Raw genomic sequence first — 20,603 nt, forward strand, 5'->3', positions numbered from 1 at the left:
GCATTTGAAAGTTAAGTTTTTGATAAAAGGTGCTGGGTTTCAGCCTTAAAATCTAAGACTCCCAGGGGCCCTTCCAACTCTACACTTCTATGATGCTATAATCCCCATTTGTGCATCTTGGAAGAGGGAAGAATGAAGGGTCATTAGCTCAAGGCGTCATGCAGCAAAGAATCTATAACTCGGGGTGGAATTACGGTCAATTTTTTTCTGAGGCGAATAGTTGAAGGAAGCTAGCGAGTCGAAAAGGCACGGCTGAGACAAGGTCTTAGCTCATTAGTTTGGCCTAGTCAGATCTATCTTGGGATGGAGCCATGCTGGAGCTTCCAGAGCTTATTAATGACTCTCTCTCATTCCACTCTTGTCATTTTGAGTAATGTCCCACAAACAGCAACAGCATGCAGATGAAAAGGTTCCTGGTTGACTTCTGCCAGTCTCAGGCACTGTTGTTTGGCATGGTAACAGTCTCTTTAAAAATATTTTTTATTTTCTTCTGCGTCTTCATGTGAACCACGCATGTAACAGAGCGACCATCAGCTTGTGAAAGTCCTTTCAAATTGCTCAGCTTTTAAAAGCTGTTCAGTGTGTCGAGTTAGAAATGGAATGATACACTAAATATGTAGAAGCCTTGATTTAGCTAAATGGCAAGTCGGTCAGCAAATTTTAAATATGAGAGTCTCTTCGAGATGACCTGGAATGTAAACAAAACACACGATCCCTTTCTTTAAAAAAAGTAACATCAATATGTTGGGAGTAATTAATCCAGTATTCTTATACCACAAGTTCCTTTGGCTTCTTCAGTTAGATTTTCCAGAATATTCTCTTCCTGTAGAGTATATATGCTATGATAACCCATAAAGATGTAGCCGTTAGGTTCTGAGCCAAGTGTTCGCTATGGGATTGATTATCCTGCATCTTCCACTTAAAAGGAAAGTAGTTTTCGAATACTTCATGCCCAACGTAGACAAGAATGGAGTTCATACCTGTGAAAGAGACCAAGAATGCCATCAGAAAAACTGGATGTTACAGCCATACCGCATGACAGGAATTGTTAAGCTACAGAACACGACTGCTGACATTTTGGACCTGAGATAAAAGTGATATAGGCTGTTGCTGCCAAACTCAAGAGTGGAGTTGAGCAAAAGAACATGCTTTATGGGCATATCTGTGTAGTCTTCTGCTCTTGACACCATGTTTTAGTAACAAACAAGGCTGAAAAAAATGTTTTATCAGTGTGTAGCATAGAAGAACTCTGGGCTGCTGCCTGAACCTCCAGTCTGTCTTCTGTGTTTCCCCTCATTTCTCTGAGTCTCATGGCCCAATTAGATGAAATGTTTTCCATTTGTCATCCAAACACCTGCCTGTCTCTCCCCAATATCCTTACGTTTTTATCTCGCAAATGGGAGGAGACTCCCAAAAGGATTGCCATTAGGGTTTCATGAGACTCACATTTTTATCCTTTCCCTAATTTTTCTGGGTTTGTCAATTTATTCAGGGTCCAACTAGACAGTTGTGTGAACCATCTCCCACCAATTTTTTAAAACCAAGCAAACTTAAAAGCAGTATCGTAAACTTTGACGGGGAGTAGAAGAGTAGCAGGTTTCTGCTCAAAATCGCACATACTTCATCTGCTTTCTCATCCTACAGGAGGATGAATATGGCTCTGTTCCCCCCCTTGCTTAGAGAAGCTGACTACAGAAGATGATTTTGATTGAATGAATGATTGGAACAGAGAGGCTTAAGCAGACTTTCCTACTAATGTGTATCATTTGGATTGGTCTTCATCCCAGGGAGTTACTCTGGTTGTTGGTCTTGCCCCAAGAACTTCTGCTTCCACCACATGTCTGAACAGGGATGCTTTGCTGATTTGAGGGAGATGAGCCAGTTGCTTAGCAACTGCTAGGCTTACTAGAGGCACTGGTGAGTGTGTTCAGTGACTGCTGGGTGCAACCAGCAAACCATTACATATTGAAGGGGTGGCAACCAGGGCAACTGTCCAATCTGGAATATTAAGTCTGGGTAGAAACCTGATTTCACAGACTTTCAAAATTAATTCAGAATTGTTTAGAAACCAAGCAAGGATTTTAGACGGAATAAATCGGAATCCTAACTGTTTTAAAAAGAAACCCAACAAGGGTATTCATGCTTTCCCCTTCCATTTCTGTATTTACTTAGTTCAAATAAGAACAATTTCCTTTAAAGCACACTTACCTGGATAGAAAAAGGGAGCACCTGACCACACCTTCTTCACATCTACAAGATAGTACACTAACAGCAGAAGCACAAAGGCAAAACAGCTCAGTGTTGTCACGTATGAAATGGACCTGCAGGAATTTCAAAACAGCCATTCAGGAAATGTCTAGCAAATGCTACCGTACAGCACTGAAGCGACTTTTTATTCTACTCACCATAAATTCTTGTTGACAGGAATAAAGCCTTGGTCTTTTGTGCCTTTGGTCAATACAGCAGAAATAACACCCTGAAAAACAGGTAATTTGCGGTGAGAAAGGAATTTTGTGGAATTACCGTGGAATGTTTCATCTGTGAATGGAGGATGGTATTCTGAGAGCTGCTCCTCACATTCATGTCAAGGGAAAAGCCATGCAACTTGGTGAAATGCTTTGATTCCGCCCCCCGATGTAGCAAAGACCTCTAAAAACACACAGTGAGCATCTTTTGGTTTATTAACTGTAAAAAAAGAATCTTGACACTAAAAGCAGCCAAAGCAATTTGACGGAGAAGGATGAAAGAAAACATATCCCAGACTCAGAACTATTCTGTACTGAAATTGCTACCCTTCATTTTAATAGTGACTTAAAACAAATGAACAAAGTGCAGTATTCCAGGTGTAGTTGCACCATAAATCTGTACAAAGGAAATCAGATATTGACAGTTTTATTTTTCAATCCCTTTCCTGATGCTCCCTAGCATATATTTCTTTTTTCACAGCTATGACATGCTGGGTCGGTATTTTTACAGAGCTATCTACTTAGTCAGCCGGACCCTCCAGCTAAGACGCCAATCGTGTATATGTGAATTTAGGATTTTTTGCTCCAATTGTGCATCATTCTACACTTACTTAACATTGAACCAAATAGTCATACCTCATGTTGCATCCACTTCAGGTTATGTGTTTTCGTGTTGCGTCCTGCAGCAACCCGGAAGTACAGTGGTACCTCGGGTTAAGTACTTAATTCGTTCCGGAAGTCCGTTCTTAACCTGAAACTGTTCTTAACCTGAAGCGCCACTTTAGCTAATGGGGCCTCCCGCTGCCACTGCAGCACAATTTCTTTTCTCATCCTGAGGCAAAGTTCTTAACCCGAGGTACTATTTCTGGGTTAGCGGAGTCTGTAACCTGAAGCGTATGTAACCCAAGGTACCGGAATGGGTTACTGCTGGGTTTTGCCGCTTGCGCATGCGCCGAAGCACTAAATCGCACCATGCGCAGACACAGCACTTCAGCTTGTGTCAGTTCCGTGTTACAGACGGGCCTCCAGAACAGATCCCGTCCGTAACACGAGGTTCCACTATAGTTGTCATTTTGTCACACATTCAGTTCAGAGAGATTGGAATTCTTCACAATTTATTATTGTTTTATCTACCGTGAGTAAATTGATGCTATCAGCAAACTTGGTCTCCCTAACTGCATACCTCTAACTCCAGGTTATTTGTGAGCATGTTAAAGAGCACCAGTCTCAAAACAAATCCTCGTGGAACCCCTTTTCTTACTCCCCTCCACTGGGGGAAACATCCATATATTCCTGCTCTTTAACCAACTACTGATATGTAGACTATTGACCAACACAGATTTAGGTGCCTTTAGGCCTTAACTCTGTACTGAATTGTAGGTGTTGATTTTTTATTAGGCAGCAATCAAAAATGAGGTTTGATGGGTTTTGAAACAGGTGTTCACAGAAAAAGATATTCAACAGAGGATTATTCTGAACTAAATTCTTCAGAAGAAAAAAAAGCTTTAAAAAGATTGGGAAGGAAACACTTTGAATTCAATTAATTCGGTATTTGTGACTTGAATTGTATTAATACAGCATTTGAGACTTACCAGGACTATACTCCACACACAGAAACGGAGCATTATTTGTCTGTGCTGGTCTTTGTAGAACATGAGGATTTTTCCTGCCTTAAAGTAAAAAAAAAAAGATGTTGGAAACATGAACAGTGGCCTTGCCTAGAATGGGTTTAATAGGGAAAGGTACTAACTAACTGAATTTGGGGGGGGGGGGCAACCACAGCCAAAATCTAAAGTAAAGGTAAAGGGACCCCTAACCATTAGGTCCACTCGTGACCAACTCTGGGGTTGCGGCGCTCATCTCGCTTTATTGGCCAAGGGAGCCGGCGTATAGCTTCCGGGTCATGTGGCCAGCATGACTAAGCCGCTTCTGGCGAACCAGAGCAGCGCACAGAAACGCTGTTTACCTTCCTGCTGGAGCGGTACCTATTTATCTACTTGCACTTTGACGTGCTTTTAAACTGCTAGGTTGGCAGGAGCAGGGACTGAGCAACGGGAGCTCACCCCGTTACGGGGATTCGAACTGCCAACCTTCTGATTGGCAAGTCCTAGGCTCTGTGGTTTAACCCACAGCGCCACCCACGTCCCAAAATCTAAAGTAGAACTCAGTAATTCTGCAGATTTTCCAAGATATTGATGCAAACATTCTCCCAATGTCTTACATAATAATATAACCTCTAACCCCCTTCTTGTTTCTTTGTCCTCTTTGAGATGGATTCTTTCTGTTTCTATCCTGGGACAATCGTCCATGGTACTAAACACTATGTCATATCTGCAATACCAAGATTATATTATGGAGAGATGTTCTGAGATAGCCATTCATACGCCCTACATGTTTATAGGTTTTGGGCTGTTATGCTTTCTAGAGAAGGAACGTCATCACTACAACACCTGCGTTTTACAGTAATATGCCATCCAGCTTTTCTGCCTAAATGGGGCAATAAGGTATCCTACCTGAAGTCCGAAAAATGCCATGACAACAGAATTGATTGTTCCCAAAATTCCTTCAGGGTCAAAGGCTACTGTCGTCAGGTAAAGAACCTATAAATGAAGAAGTGCACACTATGAAAGGCTGGCAGACTTTCTGCGAGGTGTTTTATAACATGGTCCCAACTCTCTAAACAAGGTGGTGGTATCCCTGCTTCAAAGTGTGTACCTGGGGTCTACTGGAGTCTTTCCTCACCATCTGAACTACGCAGTGATAGATCAGAGAATTTTGAATTATTTTTAGTTTTTATTAAGGTACAACTGGAACAAACATAAAATAAAAAGCAACACATACAAAGTTATTGGTTAATATAATTTAGTTTTGCTTGGTAAGTAAAAGGTGTGTGAAATTGCATAGAAATCATTAAAAATGATTGCCAAGTACTTGCAGTTATATTATTATTATTATTTTATGCATTACCTGACATTTTCAGAAGGAAAAATTAAAATTCTTTGGTTTTCCCAAAACAGTTTATGTGCTGCTTCATCAAATGTAAACTTACCAAGCTATTTGTTGTTCAGTCACAAAAATTATAGCACATTTGAATTCCTCACATCCAAAAACGCTTTTTTAAGACGCCTCACTGAAGAAATTTGCAAAAATTAAGTTTGACCCCCTAAAATGACATGCCCTACTCATCCAGTTCCTTGCCTCGCTTGTTCCAGACAAGCTACGCAAATGTGGTTTCCAACACAGTATAAAGGCTCCCTGCATTAGGTTCCGCATTTCTTAATTTAGATGTTTTTCAGACTGGCATGCCAAATATCCTGATCTAAGCACATTTCCTGTAACTTAAGCATATTTCCTGCTGAAGATTCAGTTGTTTTTCTCTTCTTGTCTGCATATGTTGAGAGTTCATAACAGCTCTTAGCTATGTTAGTCCGATAATTCTAAGTCCCCATATTTTGTGTCTCTTGATTTTCCTTAAAATTAATCAGAGTGTGATTTATCAGCTACGTGTGTGTATGTGGAAATGTGCCTGTTATTCTAGTCTTACAAGTCTACTTAAGCTAGAGTCTCCTTTTTTGTCTTACCTTTTCCACATACTATTCTGGTATTTATTCTCCTCGGTTCCAATTTGGGTTTAGCACTGTTCAGAAATGCTGTCTGCTTGCATGTTACCTCTGTCCCCAAATCCCTCTGTGAGATTAGGGGAAAGTCTGGGGCCTGTGCGCTTACTCTCTGCACTTTGAAAGTAACACTTGCACTGAGAACCCACCCCCACCCCTTCCTGATCTCATTCACAGAAGTTCAGAGATGGAATAGCAACTGAAGAAACCCAAAGTCGGTTCACTGGAGTTACTGATATGGTTGCAATATTGCTGTAGTGATAGCAGCAACCCATTAAACAGTATTTCCTTGGCTATGAAGCCTCACTTCTGCATCCTTGGCTATCTAGCATCATTACAGTAAAGATTTGGCTGCATAAACTACCTTAGTGAGATTTGTTCCTGGTCCTTGCCTAACTTTTTGGCATGAGTGAAATTTGACTAATCCTGGAGTGTGCGGCTATAAAGCTACAACAATTAAAGTACAGGGTGCTGATTTCGTTTGAGCAACCATTTATAGAACATGATTCCACATTTGAATGGAGCTGAGAGTGAAGCTTATCTCCGCAGCTGATGTCAGATGTGTTTTCATGCCATGTCTTCTGCTACTAAAAATAATACTGCATTCCTGTAAATTATAAATTATAAAGGTAAAGGGACCCCTGACCTCTGTTCTAAGTAAAGCAGCGCCAAATAGCTGGTAGCGGCATTAAAGAGCTGAAGAACTGAAAAAATACACACCGCATTTTGCCATGTAACTTTGTTCTTAAGAATAACCAGATGATAAAAAAAACTAAGCAGGCCAGTGATAATCTGTTCACTTTGGAGATGGCCGATGGGTGCACGTGAAGCTTCAACCACTTACGTTAGAAGATGGATGTTGGTAGATGTGTTTTTCTCCTAGAAGCAATTGATCAATATAAGCAGCTGCTCCTCCAGTACAGTTGGGGTACATTCCAAAATCTCCAATGCCTCCAGGGCCAAGGTAACCTCTAGAAGGGGGAAAAAAGGAAGTGAGCCACATGGTCGGAAGTGGCCTGAGATGAGTTATTGGAAAAGAGACAGTTATCTCCTTTTGTTCAGCACTCTGGGGAACTCAGCATCCTGAGTTGTCAGGTTATCAGAGTGGCAAGGCGTTTGCTGGGACCCCACACCTGGAAAACAGTCCACCATCCACCTTGGCTGCTAGTCTCACTTTGCATGGAGCACCCAAGAATGTCACAGGCAGCATGACGTTCAGCTGGTCGCTGGCTCCAGGATTTGTGGGTCCTTGGGAAAGGCACTGAGGGTACAAATCCTGGAGCCAGCAACCCCTAGTGCTGATTATCCACCAAACTTCAGCATTTCTGCACATAGGTCCTGACAGAAAGCAGCGATCATTAAGTGACTGCCACAGGCAAAAGAAAGACCGAACTTTTTTTATGTATGCCACAACAGCAGCAAGGATACTCATTGCTAAATACTGGAAAACTCAAGATTTGCCCACACTGGAAGAATGGCAGATGCAACTGATGGACTATATGGAACTGGCGGAAATGACTGGCAGAATCCGAGACCTGGGAGAAGAACTGGTGGAGGAGGATTGGAATAAATTTAAGGACTATTTACAAAAACATTATAAATTGTATGAATGTCAAGAAAGATGTAAGATTTGCAATAACATGGTACCAACAAACTAGCTAAAAGGAATAAGAATTTAAATGCCATTAAAAGAAAAGACAAACTTTGGATAAATATCATGTTAAAAATAAGATTCTAGAATTATGGTTTAAACTTTCTAAAGTTTGAGATTTAATATTGGAAAAGTGTACTATTAGAATTGAAACAAGTTAATAATTTGCTGGTAAAATTTATGAGTTTAGAATGCAGGAACAAGAGTCGTGAGGAAGTCCAAGGAGGAGAACGAACTGTGGATATTGGAAATCTATATGTTACTTTGTATGCTTTTTATTGTTGAAAACTTTTAATAAATATTATTATAAAAATAAAAAAAATAAGTGACTGCCACAGGTAGTAGATGAAGACTGGCAGAATTGGAGATAGGCAGAGTTGAGCTGTGGGCACTATTCACCCCACCCCGTACCAGGAAATTCCCCTACGAAAGCCCTGCTGAAATCAGCAGAGGCTGCCCAAGGCCGTAGTAGTGCTGCTGCACAACTTCTATTAATATCAAACAGGCTTGCAGGTGAAAATGTCATAGCAAGTTCTGCCTCCAAGTCAATTGGGGGCGGGGCGGGAGGAAGGTGTCATCTGGATTTCCAAATGTCAGACACCAAAATGTGGGTGGCCTGGAGTCCTAATGAAACCAGTTCTCTAGATATCTGGAAAAGACCACACACACAAAGTGAAAAAAAGATCGAAGCTTTGACTGACGTTGGACACCCAGGTACGTTTAACAGGAAGGTGAGGCACAGCCAAACTGCTTCAAGCGCCATCATGAAAAGCCACTGGGGCCAATATGGAAGAATATCTTGGAGAGCAGAGTATGGAGCTTCCTGTTGAAACAGAGAAGAAAAAGTAAATTTTGACTGAGTAACCCAATAGATGACATGCTTTCAAGAACAAGCACCACCACTAATCACAACTGCTCAGCTATCTAAAAGCATCCTGGCTTGTTTTTTCCTAAGTGCCCACCCCCCCATTTTCTACAGGCTCCAATTTCATCATATTAAATTTTTCTTTATTCTATTTTAGGTATTCGATCTAGGCTTTAAACAGGTGGATCACCACCTCATAATGTCAGCAAAAGGCTTTGTTTTTCTTGGTTGGCAGTACTGATTAGAGTATAGCTGCTTTTATGTTTATTTGCTTTAATTTATGGGTGGGAGAGAAATACAACAATAAAAAGGGGACACTGCATAAGTTGTCAAAGGGGGGGGGGGAAGAACAAGTTACAAAATTAAATGCCCTTCCACCTTTATAGGACCACAAATTGTGTCTGAGCAGTGAATGAAGGTGCAGCGTATTTCTGCTATTGCTGAAAGACCATTTCCTTCTACACACCACATCCTCTTATGGCTGCTGTTTTACATAGGTAGCATTATACTTCATTGGGTACTGTATTTTGGTTTTAGTATCATCTTGCTGCTTCTTATTTTATGTTCCTATGAACCTTATCTTCTATTTATTGTCCAGTGCCTCATGTAACTTTTTTAACAGCACTCATTAAGAAGAATGTATGCACAGCAAGGGTTCTACTTCTGGAGCCATTTCAGCTTTCCTCAATTAGACTACGACTGCTCTGCTGCAGGCAATGGTGACCAAAGCAGCCTTCTGTTCACTCCCTATGTTCAGATCCAGCTGTTCGGCCGTTCACTTACCAGAGCACTGTTCTCAGGCACAGGTGTGGCAAAGAGGAGCTCAAGCACAGCAACCACAAGGTATGTGCAGCCTAGTCTCTGAAGCACACCTGGAATTCGGAGGTTGTCCCAGGACACTGCAGAAGGCATAAAAAGCAATGTAAAAGTAAGTCCTGCATTATTAGAGAGCTAACTGATTCAAATCAGGATCTGATGCGAAGACAATACATGCTGTTGGAGATGGTAGTTTCATATTAAGATGTTTCAGCTGCTTATTTTAATCGGTGCCTTAACTGTGCTCAGAATATTTATTGCAGAAGTAACTGGGACTGAGTCTAATCCTATGATAACCTCTGGACAACCCAGTTCTGTACTGGCTTATGCTACTAAGCTGTACAGTCTGGGTTTCTCGCATCCAAGGGGCACTCTGGAAAAATACATTCCTTTTAAGGGGCATCTCTGCCATTTAGCCTATCCGCTTAAATAACATGCAGTTGTGAGGATTGCTATATGTTAAGCTGGGTTTTTCAGTACAGTGGTACCTCAGGTGACATACTCCTCTAACCCAGAAATAGTGCTTCAGGTTAAGAACTTTGCTTCAGGATGAGAACAGAAATCGTGCTCTAGCAGCGCGGCGGCAGCAGGAGGCCCCATTAGCTAAAGTGGTGATTCAGGTTAAGAACAGTTTCAGGTTAAGAATGGACCTCCGGAGCGAATTAAGTACTTAACCCAAGGTGCCACTGTACCGTATTCTACTATTATAAAGTCTGAAATTCTATTCACTAAATAAAAACTCAGACAAAGGGCCTCACTCTCTTGTTTCTGCAATCCTTTAGGTCTGAGGGCCCCTAGTCTTCAGCGCTACCTTTCAGGAAGTCAGACTAGAAAATTATCCTTTGCACTGTGGGGTCTTGAGAAGGCTTCATTTCTTCTGGGACCATTTTATCCCATCTAATATATGGATAGCGTCACAACTCTAATGGGATTTGCCACAGAGATTAAGGCGGAAGCAAGCAACACAAGGGGAAGCTCTGTAAAAGTGAAGCGGCACATTTTGTAGTCAGCATGAAAATAAACAAATCTCTCAACACTTACATGGCCCGAAGCAGTAATTTGGGTTCACCACTATCACCCCTATTAAAAACAAGAGGATGCTTCTCCACAGGACTTTCCCCAGCAGCTGCCATTTGGAACGTCCCCTTCTCAACATGGAACTCAGCGACAGTGAAATGGAGGTGCCCATGATGAACACAAACCTAGAGAGGCAAGAGAAAGAGGGGGTGGAAAATCAAGCCTGCTCAAGGCAGATCTAACGAGCATATGTCGTCCAAAGAGCAGGGGATTTGGGGAGCCCTTCACTAACAGATGTGGTGAAGGCGATGGTGGGAGAGGAATCCACAAATACTGAAAAGGTATCCACCCTCATTCGCTCTACGTGGGGCTGCCCTTGAAGCTGTCCCAGAAACTCCAGCGGGTACAGAATGCTGCAGCGAGGTTCCTCACGGGGTCTCTGCCATGGGAGCATATTCACCCAGTGCTTTTCCAGCTGCACTGGCTCCTGGTGGAGTACAGGGTCAGATTTAAGGTGCTGGTTTTAACCTTTAAAGCCCTTCACAACAAAGGACCCTCATACCTACGCGACCGCCTCTCCCGGTATGCCCCATGGAGAGCCTCAAGGTTCATAAATAGCAATGCCCTAGTGGTCCCAGGCCCTAAGGAAGTTAGATTAGCTTCAACCAGGGCAGGGCCTTTTCAACACTGGCTCCGGCCTGGTGGAACGCTCTGTCTCATGAGACCAGGGCCCTGCAGGATCTGATCTCTTTCCGCAGGGCCTGTAAAGACAGAGTTGTTCCGCCTGGCCTTTGGCTTGGAGCCAATTTGATTCCCTCCCCTTCTTTCTTTTTTCTTTTCCCTTCTCCTCCTGCGATGAGGCTACATTTAAATATTTTAATGCTTCAATATTTTAATGCTGTATTTTAATTTTGTTTTTAAGCTGTACTCATTCAACTTAATTTTATTATTGCTTGTTAGCCGCCCTGAGCCCGGCCTTGGCTGGGGAGGGTGGGGTATAAATAAAAATTATTATTATTATTACTGACATGGGCCTGGGCTTCTGTCCTCATATTTCCCCCAAGAGCCCTTCATACGTCATAGACCAGCTATCTCTAGCCATTGTTGGACTACAACACCCATCACCCCTGAGCATAGGCCATGCTGGATGGTGGTGATGATGGGAGTTGTAGTCTAGGAACATCTGAGGACCTACAGTTGGAGAAAACTGTCACTGGAAAATTCAGGGTCTTATTTTGTGGGGTGGGGGATATGACTGAGGAAGGGAGAAGCGCTAAAAATGTATTCAAGGTGCGGGCAGTCTTTAAAACAGGACTTTGAATGTTTTTCTCTCATATAAGGTGAGCCCAGTTTCACCTACTCATGCGTTGCCTATTGGCATACATATTAAACAGCAAACTGAATTCTGTTGGATATATGGCAGCTCCCAATTTTCAGGCAGGCTGTCTGTCTTCTGTACTCCAGTTTTAAATTTGTTTTTTAAAAAGCCCAAACCAAATCAGTTTTTATTAATGTTGAGAAACTGGGAAAGGTGATCGGTGTTCGTAAATAATGTCACGGTTCTGCCAATTGGTGCTGTGCACAGTTGCCTTCTCTAAAAAGGCAAAATTAGCCTCCCCAAATTTTATGAACAAAACAGAGCTACATCGCTCCAAGCATACACCCTCAAACATGAGAACTCAGTCTCTTCATGGTAACTGTTTCCAAGGGATATATATTGAATTTATAGACAAGCACAACATGTAAAGTGAAAATCAGTATATAGGTGTATGGCAGGAATCTGGATTTCAAAACTGATTTGTAAACTTAAACATCAGCTAATTCAATTTTGGACACCCTGTTTCAGGAATATTTAAGATTTCGTGCTGCTATTTGTGCTTTTTTACTTTAAAATTACAAGAGTGAGAAAAACTACAGTAATTCTAAAAAACAATTGTGACGATTGAACCTGTTGAGAATCAAGGACAAAACAAGTTTGATCCAACTGACATACAGTAAAAGGAAACCCCATATGGGTCTCTGCTGAATAAACTTTCCTGACTTCTGTGAAGTCATAATAACAATCAGGATGAATTACCATGGAAAGACAAGGTCTGCTACGGTTAGTCCTATAAAGAGAAAATGAGAAATTAATTAAACTTCATAATAAAGGGTCAACTAGTAGTTAGTCTCTAGGTAGAAACCAAATGTTTATTTATTTATTTAAATCATTTTTATTGATTTTCCAATAAAAACATCCAATTAATATATCCAATCATAATACAGTCTGGATCTCTGAAGCATATCTCCACATCTTAGTCCTGCTTCTCCTTGTCGTTTCCATATTTCCCACATCTTGAATTTAACGCTTCATAATTCTTTGTCCCTGGGTCCACCAAATGTTTAGACCTAAAACATATTAACAACTTTCTTCCCTTGCCAAAATATGTGCAACCGAGAGTTTAACTAAATGTTACAAGCAAAATGCGTGTAACCAAGCTCAAACAACACTTTTCTTCTTTTTAGGACAAGCCAGTAGAGGAAGAGGGACTTTGTAGTGGAGAAGTAGTATGGGCAGGCGAGCCTTAACTCATTCCAACCTTTTATTCTCTGCTCTAATTCACACAAACACACACACACATACATACCACTGCTTTTCTTCCCACAGGGCTATGAATGTGTGGTTTTCCTCCAAGCGTAGGATAAAAACACTTCAAGAAGAGCAATTTAGAGCAAATAAGTGATAGGGACATGGGTGGCGCTGTGGGTTAAACCACAGAGCCTAGGGCCTTGCCAATCAGATGGTTGCCGGTTCTAATCCCCGCGATGGGGTGTGCTCCCGTTGCTCGGTCCCAACTCCTGCCAACCTAGCAGTTCGAAAGCACGTCAAAGTGCAAGTAGATAAATAGGTACCGCTCTGGCGGGAAGGTAAACGGCGTTTCTGTGCGCTGCTCTGGTTCGCCAGAATGACCCAGAAGCTGTAAGCCAGCTCCCTCGGCCAATTAAGCGAGATGAGCGCCGCAACCCCAGAGTCGGTCACGACTGGACCTAATGGTCAGGGGTCCCTTTACCTCAAGTGATAAATAGGTAACGACTTAAATATCCCCTCACCCTCCCACTGTGTTTCCAGTACAAATTGCCCCCTCTTGAAGAAGCTTTTCCTGAAAAGGGGGGTTGTTGGGGTTCAGCTATGTGCATTTACATGCCATCTATAGTTAGGCCTCGGCAAGTGTGGCCTAGAGTGGGCTTTGTTACCTACACACTCAGCTTCTCTTGCAGACATTTGGTATCTGGTCCCAGAAAGCAGATCAGGCATGTTTGGCTCTCTCTACCCATTTCTATCCATTCTTAGGGAAATCAGCCCTGAGTGCTCACTGGAAGGACAGATCGTGAAGCTGAGGCTCCAAGACTTTGGCCACCTCATGAGAAGAGAAGACTCCCTGGAGAAGACCCTGAGGTTGGGAAAGATGGAGGGCACAAGGAGAAGGGGACGACAGAGGAGGAGATGGTTGGACAGTGTTCTCGAAGCTACAAGCATGAGTTTGACCAAACTGCGGGAGGCAGTGGAAGACAGGAGTGCCTGGTGTGCTCTGGTCCAGGGGGTCATGAAGAGTCGGACACGACTAAACGACTAAACAACAACCCCCATTTCTATGAATGAAGTGAAAGTCAAGAACAACATTTACCATTCCAGCTCTGATGCTTGAAGAACCAGTACTTTCCTCCACCGTAATTGACGAAGACCATAATTACAAGGGCCAACCTACAAAGGGGAAAGCAAAGGAAGATTATATACCTCACACATTTCATTATTAAAATGGTTAACTATCGCTGTCTGAGAAGAAAATTTCTAAATTATTATATATTTATTCAGTGCTTTTTTCTTAAAAAAATGTTTAGGGGTACTCTAATTTCGACTCAAGAAAATCACCATTTTATAGTTCAAATCAGGGAAAAACAAATACAGTAAATGGACAAAAGTACAAAGATTCACAAAATGTTTAGGGGTATGCGTCCCCCCAGAAAAACCCCACTGTATTTATTTAATCCTACAAGGTATGATTCAGAGGCTTCTCTTGATGTAACCTTATCTGCTTGTGAGAGGAGGCAAAAATCTAGTCCAACCCCCTGTAATGGAGAAATTTGTCACCCAGCCTGGGGCTCAAACCCACAACCTTGAGGTTCATGCTTCCAACTGAACTATGTACTTTGTTAAGAGAAGGCTACCTTGTTTCATTACTTCTACGGTGGTTGGTTTGCAGGTGATTGTAACTGACATTAAGTTCTGAGACTCTAAATAAACCTATCACGGTTTATTGGTCCCAGGTCTGTTTACAAATGGGAGAATGGAACAAATCTGCATACGGAAGGCAGAAAGTGACAGTTCCTACCAAATGCTCTTCTCCATCTGCCAAGAGAATGTTATAATGCAGAGTTTGTACTTTCCATTTTATTCCAGTATTTCCCTGGGCCTGCTATGTTTTGGGGACTGCCTACAGTTAAGGGATAGAGAATGAACCAAGAGATCATGCCTTCTCTCATGTGCTGGAGCTGAGAGGAACTGGGGAGGGGCGGCATGTAATCTGTGGCTGGGTTGAATCCCTTAAGAAACAGACAGTGTTCTGTTTGTACGGTTGCTGGATTTTTCATGGCATCTAGCACAAATGGATTCTCCTCTCTATGAGCCCTACTGCCACAGAAAAGAGCATTACCATATTTTTCGCTCTATAGGACGCACCCAACCATAGGATGCACCTTGTTTTAGAGGGGAGAACAAGAAAAATAATAATTCTCCCCCTCTCTGCTCGGCGCCCCTTCAGCGAAGCAGCAGGAGAAACAGAGCCCCTTCCATTTCTCCTCCCGCTTCGCTGAAGGGGCGCTGCACAGCTCTCCCACTCTGCTGAAGCCAGGAGAGTCTTGTTCTCCCGGCTTCAGCAAAAGGAACCCGAAGCCTTCGGAGACCAGCGTGAGTTCCCGCTGCACTCCAAAGGCTTCAGGCGGCTATCCCTGAAGCCGGGAGAGCGAGAGGAGTCGGTGCGCACCGACCCCTCTCGCTCTCCAGGCTTCAGCAAAAGCAACGCGAAGCCTCCGGAGTGCGGAGGGAGCGCTCCCTCTGCACTTCAGAGGCTTTGTGTTGCTATCGCTGAAGCCAAGGAGCCTGCATTCGCTCCATAGGACGCGCAAATATTTCCCCTTAATTTTTGGAGGGGGAAAAGTGCTTCCTATAGAGCGAAAAATACGGTAACTCTGAAAGCAACTGGTTTTAATTTCCCCGAACACATTACAGAAACGTCTTTGAAGCTTTCTGGTATGAAATCCTTCGGAGCTGAAAGTTACCCTCTAAACGTGTCCAGGGACCGAAGCCTCTGTAGGGAGGAAGCTGAACTCCATACCCCAGCCGGCAAATCGCCACCAGCAGCATCTGCTCTGCTTGGGGATCCAAGCTCCTTGAATAGAAAGGAAACAAGGGAAAATTAGCAATGAGGTGGATGGTCTCGAATAAAGCCCAAGCCACTTAGAACAGGTTTATCGGCATCTATTTATTTATCGTCTTTTGTGAGAGTTCCTCTTTAGCGTTACCAAATTCCAAATATGAGACATGGGTCCAGTGCCTTTCCAAAAATGCAGTTTCTCATCATGCTACTGCCGTGGTGACAGGAACCACACCTACAAAAGTATTACTCTACACCAGTGTTTTTCAACCTTTTTTGGGCAAAGGGACACTTGTTTCATGAAAAAAATCACGAGGCACACCACCATTAGAAAATGTGTAATATTTATTTCTTTAATGGCAAACAAAAACATTGCGGACCGTTCTCTGCTCAGCAGGGATCGATCCGCTGATCCCCGCTGAGCCGGCGGATGACAGCTCCGTTTCCACACTGTGTGCAGAGAGGGAGATGTTAGAGCCCCGCTGCTCTCTATGGGGAATCGGATGAGAGCAGACCGCCTGTCCGCTCTCATCCGATCCCATCTGATCTGATCCCCACTCAGGACGGATGGAAAATAGGGTGGACGCAGTCCGGCACCCGCCTAGTGGGCGAAAACTTGACATTTTTTTAAAAAAAAATCTTTTGAATTTTTCCCACGGCACACCAGGCAACATCTCGCGGCACACTAGTGTGCCGCGGAACAGTGGTTGAAAAACACTGCTCTACACAACAGGGCCATGCACTCCAATGAATCTACTAATGCTATGATTATTCGCATTGGGCTGGCTATTGATCAGATGTTGGGTCTTACCCTGCTTCCTGTATAAAGAAAAAAACACTAAAGGAAGGTAAAACCATTCCTTACACACACAAAAATAGCCTTTCAGTGAAATACCCTCCCCTATCAAAGCTATAACAAAATTAATGTCACATTAGTGATTTGTAGCCAGCATAGTTTCAGGCTTCAATCCTATATATACATTTACCAGGCAAAAAACCTCCTTAAAAGCAATCAGTACTCTTAATGTAACACTAATGTCTCAACAAATGAAACTGATCTGTAGAAAATGTAACTTTAAAAAAAGAGACTTTTGTAAACCAAGAAATCTTTAATTAAAAAAATGTTTAAAAAAAGAAAAAGGAAAAGCAAAGCAATCACTACTCTTTTTCAGCCAAGAGACCTGATTCATACACATGTACAATCATTTGATGTCTGACTTAACTGCATTGCCACCCTGAAAAAGGACTGCATTTAAGGTAACGCTGGGTGATGACTGATCCGTGACAGTGGTTTCTAGGATGGAAGTAATAACTTTGGTGCTGCACTCATCAAGTAATCAACAGACATGTGTGAACATGCCTTAACTAAGTAAATTTACAAGGCAAAAAACTGAATTATTAAACAATGTGATTAAGTTTTCATGACCTATGTTTGTACCCCTCAAACTTCACAGCAAATTCTTGACAGTATGGTGTTTTTTTTAACGGACAATTTGAATTATACCAAGAACTTACTGAATTAATTAGTCGATCAGTTTCTGTAGGGTTCATCTTCTTGTAAAGCCAGTTTCTGATTGGTTCGATGCTGTGAATTAAGCAGTAAAGAAAGGTCCCCTTTTACTCTTTACTAGGAACACCTTCAGTGATTGATCTAGCTAGCTAGCCACTTAAAGCATTTGATCACCTGTCCTTTACTTTGCAATGAAAATCTGAAGGACGTTTACAGTGATGACTAAAACAGTAAAAACCCAACTAATTATGCAAGGCAGATGGGCAGGGTATAAAGAATAAATTATCATCATCATCATCATCATCTTTGTAACACCAGAGAGGACCCTTTAATTATGTAGGGCAGTCATCTTGCTCTCCATCGTGGAATCCCTGGATTCCAGCTGCCCGGATCCCTGGCACCCGGGACACTTTCGTAACAATGTCCCAGCAAGTGATGCAGAGGGAGGCCTGGACACATCAAGAAAGGTCTTGCGGTAAGTGCTGCTACCAGGCAAGTAATAAAAGGAGTGGTGGGAAAGCTACACACAGACAGTCATCAATGGCAGCATGACATTGTTCAAAGAAGGCCTGGAATAAACAGAGATATTCTGTTCTTTATTTTTCAGGGAAATTTGATTGTTCATTATATATTTTGCACTTAGGAGCTAATGCTCTTTGAGACAGGCCTGAGGACCACTCCACAAGCCACATTCCCAGACTGCATAAATGAACTGTTCTCAATTAGCCAGCAGGAGAAACATTCAAAAGGAAGTAACAGGAATATATTATTAAGACATTTTACTTACTTCACACAAACCTGTCCCAATGCCAGAATGGAGAAGAATCCCATGTAGATGAGAAATGCAAAAAAAATTGCTATACAAAGGAAAATAGTAAGTTTTAATTACTCCAAATTGCAAAGTAGAATCCTGGGCCAGAATTCTGCATATTTGCAGAAAACTAAAAAAAGAAAAAGAAAATCCGCACACCACCCCCAGCCCAGTCTTTATTGGAACATTTGCTAACATCTCAAGACAGTAAACAAAACATAATAAAAACATAGAGGAGGAAAAGTGTGATACGCTCAAGCATAGAAGCATCTCCAGCTAGATTCTTTTTCACACTGTCTAGCTTTCTGTGATGATCCAATATTACAGCTACACCTCTTTCAGGATGTTTTCTGCAATAAACAGCTCACAGGGACACGAACTGGGGCTGGAATATCTGCTCAGGAAAGCAACAACTGGGCAAACGATCCTGGTTAGAGATTGCAGGGGAGAGCTGCTTGTTAGTCAGGCTGTAATGAATTAACTGAATTGAAAAAAATATGCATACAAACAGGGGCACTGATAGTAGATGAGCCCTAGTTTTTTAATAAAGGGTCCTGGATTGCCCACTTAATGATTTTTCTGCCTCTTGTAGCAATTTTAATGTGCTGTGCTAGATGCTGTGTGGTTTTTAATTGTGCTTTTGCAGACATGCCATGGACTACCTGAATGAAGCTACTGTCTGCGGACCAAGGTTCTGGAACCCCTAATCTACATTGACTGGTAGGGGCTCTCCAGTGCTTCAGACAGCAGACGTTCGCTGCCCTACCTGGAGATGCCAGAATTGAACCTAAGATCTTCTGCATTTAAACTAGATGTTCCACCACAGTGCTACGGCCCTTTCCTTAACCTTAATTTGCCCAGAGGCATCCATACATACAGTCAAACCTCATATTGCGTCCACTTCAGGTTACATGTTTTCATGTTGCATCCTGCGACAACCCAGAAGTACCGCAATGGGTTACTTCTGGGTTTTGCCGCTCGCACACGCTTGCTAAATTGTGCTTTGCGCATGTGCAGAAGCACTAAATCGCACCGTGTGCATGTGCAGACGCGGCGCTTCAGCCTGCATCAGCTCCGTGTTATGGACGGGCCTCCGGAACGGATCCCGTCCGTAACATGAGGTTCCACTGTATAAATTAGAATGTACAATTTTTATTTTTTAGTATGTTTTGATACTTGGGATTAAATAATTTTTTTTTTGAAGCATAAACATATAAAGCAACATACGGAGGTAGCTGTTGGAAGGACTCTGATTGACAGTTATATTGCATGAAATCTTCGGGATGCTGCCATGGAGACTCCCAACCACTAGGGAATAGTTTCCAAATTCTCCAAAATGATAATGTAACCTGCAAACAGCAAAGGGAAAATATCCTGGAAGTTACTTTTAAATTAGAACTACCTCTGAAATCACACTGACACAATGCAGTATGTATGATACCTTCGAAGAGCAGGATTTAAATAATTACATGTTAGCGTGGCCTAAAAGCTGACCCACTGTTTTCTGGTGTGCTAACACTCTGCTATAGGTAGCTGTGTGATGACTTGATGCATGCACACCCCCACACCCTGATGCCAGCTGATCCAATGATCACAAGTTGTGTAGAAACAGTGCTTTAAATATGCCTGCTGTGCTCACCACCCCATGGCCTGCAGAACAAACAAAACAAACGGTTTAGAACCTGTGCCCATTTAGCTGACAGCAGAGTAGAGTCTTAGAGGATCTGCTAAAACTTTTGGGTTTAGTTCTGTTTTCTGTTTACCTCTCTTCACTTTCCTGATATTATGCAACTCTTCTCCTCTACAGCCTCTTCTATCTATGCTCCCATCTAAGTTCTTCAGCACTAGGCTGATTTTCTACTTCTTTTTCTCTCATTATGAATTCAGATTGTCTACGCTAGTTCTGCTGCTTCTGAAGAAATGAACCTATGCTGCCAGTTCTCATAGTAGACTAGTATACAGTAAGCAGCACATAAGAAGCACACAAAACACTAAAACACCATTCTAGGTTCTAAATCTTATACAGTGGTGCCTCGCAAGACGAAATTAATTCGTTCCGCAAGTTTTTTCTTCTTGCGAGTTTTTCGTCTTGTGAAGCACGGTTTCCCATAGAAATGCATTGAAAATCAATCAATGCTTTCCTATGGAAACCACCTTCAGACCAGGTCCGGGGACAGTCTGTCCCCCGACCTCTTCTGAAGGCTGGGGGGGGACAAGGGCTTTTCTTCCCACCCCCAGCATTTTAAAAAACCCCGGGACAGCGGAGGACTTCTCCGCTGTCCGGGGCAATCTTAAAATGCTGGCGGGCGGCAGCGAAGGCTTCTGCCGCCCGCCAGCATTTTAAAAACCCCAGGACAGCGGAGGACTTCGCTGCCACCCGCCAGCATTTTAAAATCGCCCCGGGACAGCGGAGGACTTCTCCGCTGTCCCGGGGCGATTT

At 42.6% G+C, this 20,603-nt stretch overlaps 1 protein-coding gene across 1 annotated transcript; it reads right to left on the reverse strand.

Annotated features, from left to right (window-relative positions):
- Positions 1–185: 185 nt before the first annotated feature.
- HGSNAT (heparan-alpha-glucosaminide N-acetyltransferase) lies at positions 186–19,506 on the reverse strand. Its single transcript, XM_081884219.1, has 15 exons — positions 19,391–19,506; positions 18,140–18,209; positions 17,358–17,427; positions 15,748–15,857; positions 14,097–14,173; positions 12,509–12,539; positions 10,456–10,616; positions 9,382–9,497; positions 8,435–8,556; positions 6,927–7,053; positions 4,979–5,065; positions 4,058–4,135; positions 2,406–2,476; positions 2,209–2,321; positions 186–980 (listed from the first exon to the last, which is right to left on the reverse strand). The coding sequence occupies exons 2-15, from the start codon at positions 18,181–18,183 to the stop codon at positions 799–801; spliced, it is 1,389 nt and encodes a 462-aa protein (XP_081740345.1). The 5' UTR covers positions 18,184–18,209; positions 19,391–19,506; the 3' UTR covers positions 186–798.
- Positions 19,507–20,603: the final 1,097 nt, after the last annotated feature.

This window comes from Podarcis melisellensis (assembly GCF_964234715.1).
Source record: "Podarcis melisellensis genome assembly, chromosome: 13".
NCBI lineage: Eukaryota > Metazoa > Chordata > Lepidosauria > Squamata > Lacertidae > Podarcis > Podarcis melisellensis.

Bases quoted from the DNA above. Each gene is read 5' to 3' on its own strand.
- HGSNAT (XM_081884219.1), bottom strand. From the start codon at position 18,183: ATGGGATTCTTCTCCATTCTGGCATTGGGACAGGTTTGTGTGAA. The intron at 2,322-2,405 runs GTGAGTAGAATA...AAATTCCTGCAG, and splicing joins CCTGTCAACAAGAATTTATG to GTCCATTTCATACGTGACAA. The intron at 981-2,208 runs GTAAGTGTGCTT...TCTCTTTCACAG, and splicing joins TGCTCCCTTTTTCTATCCAG to GTATGAACTCCATTCTTGTC.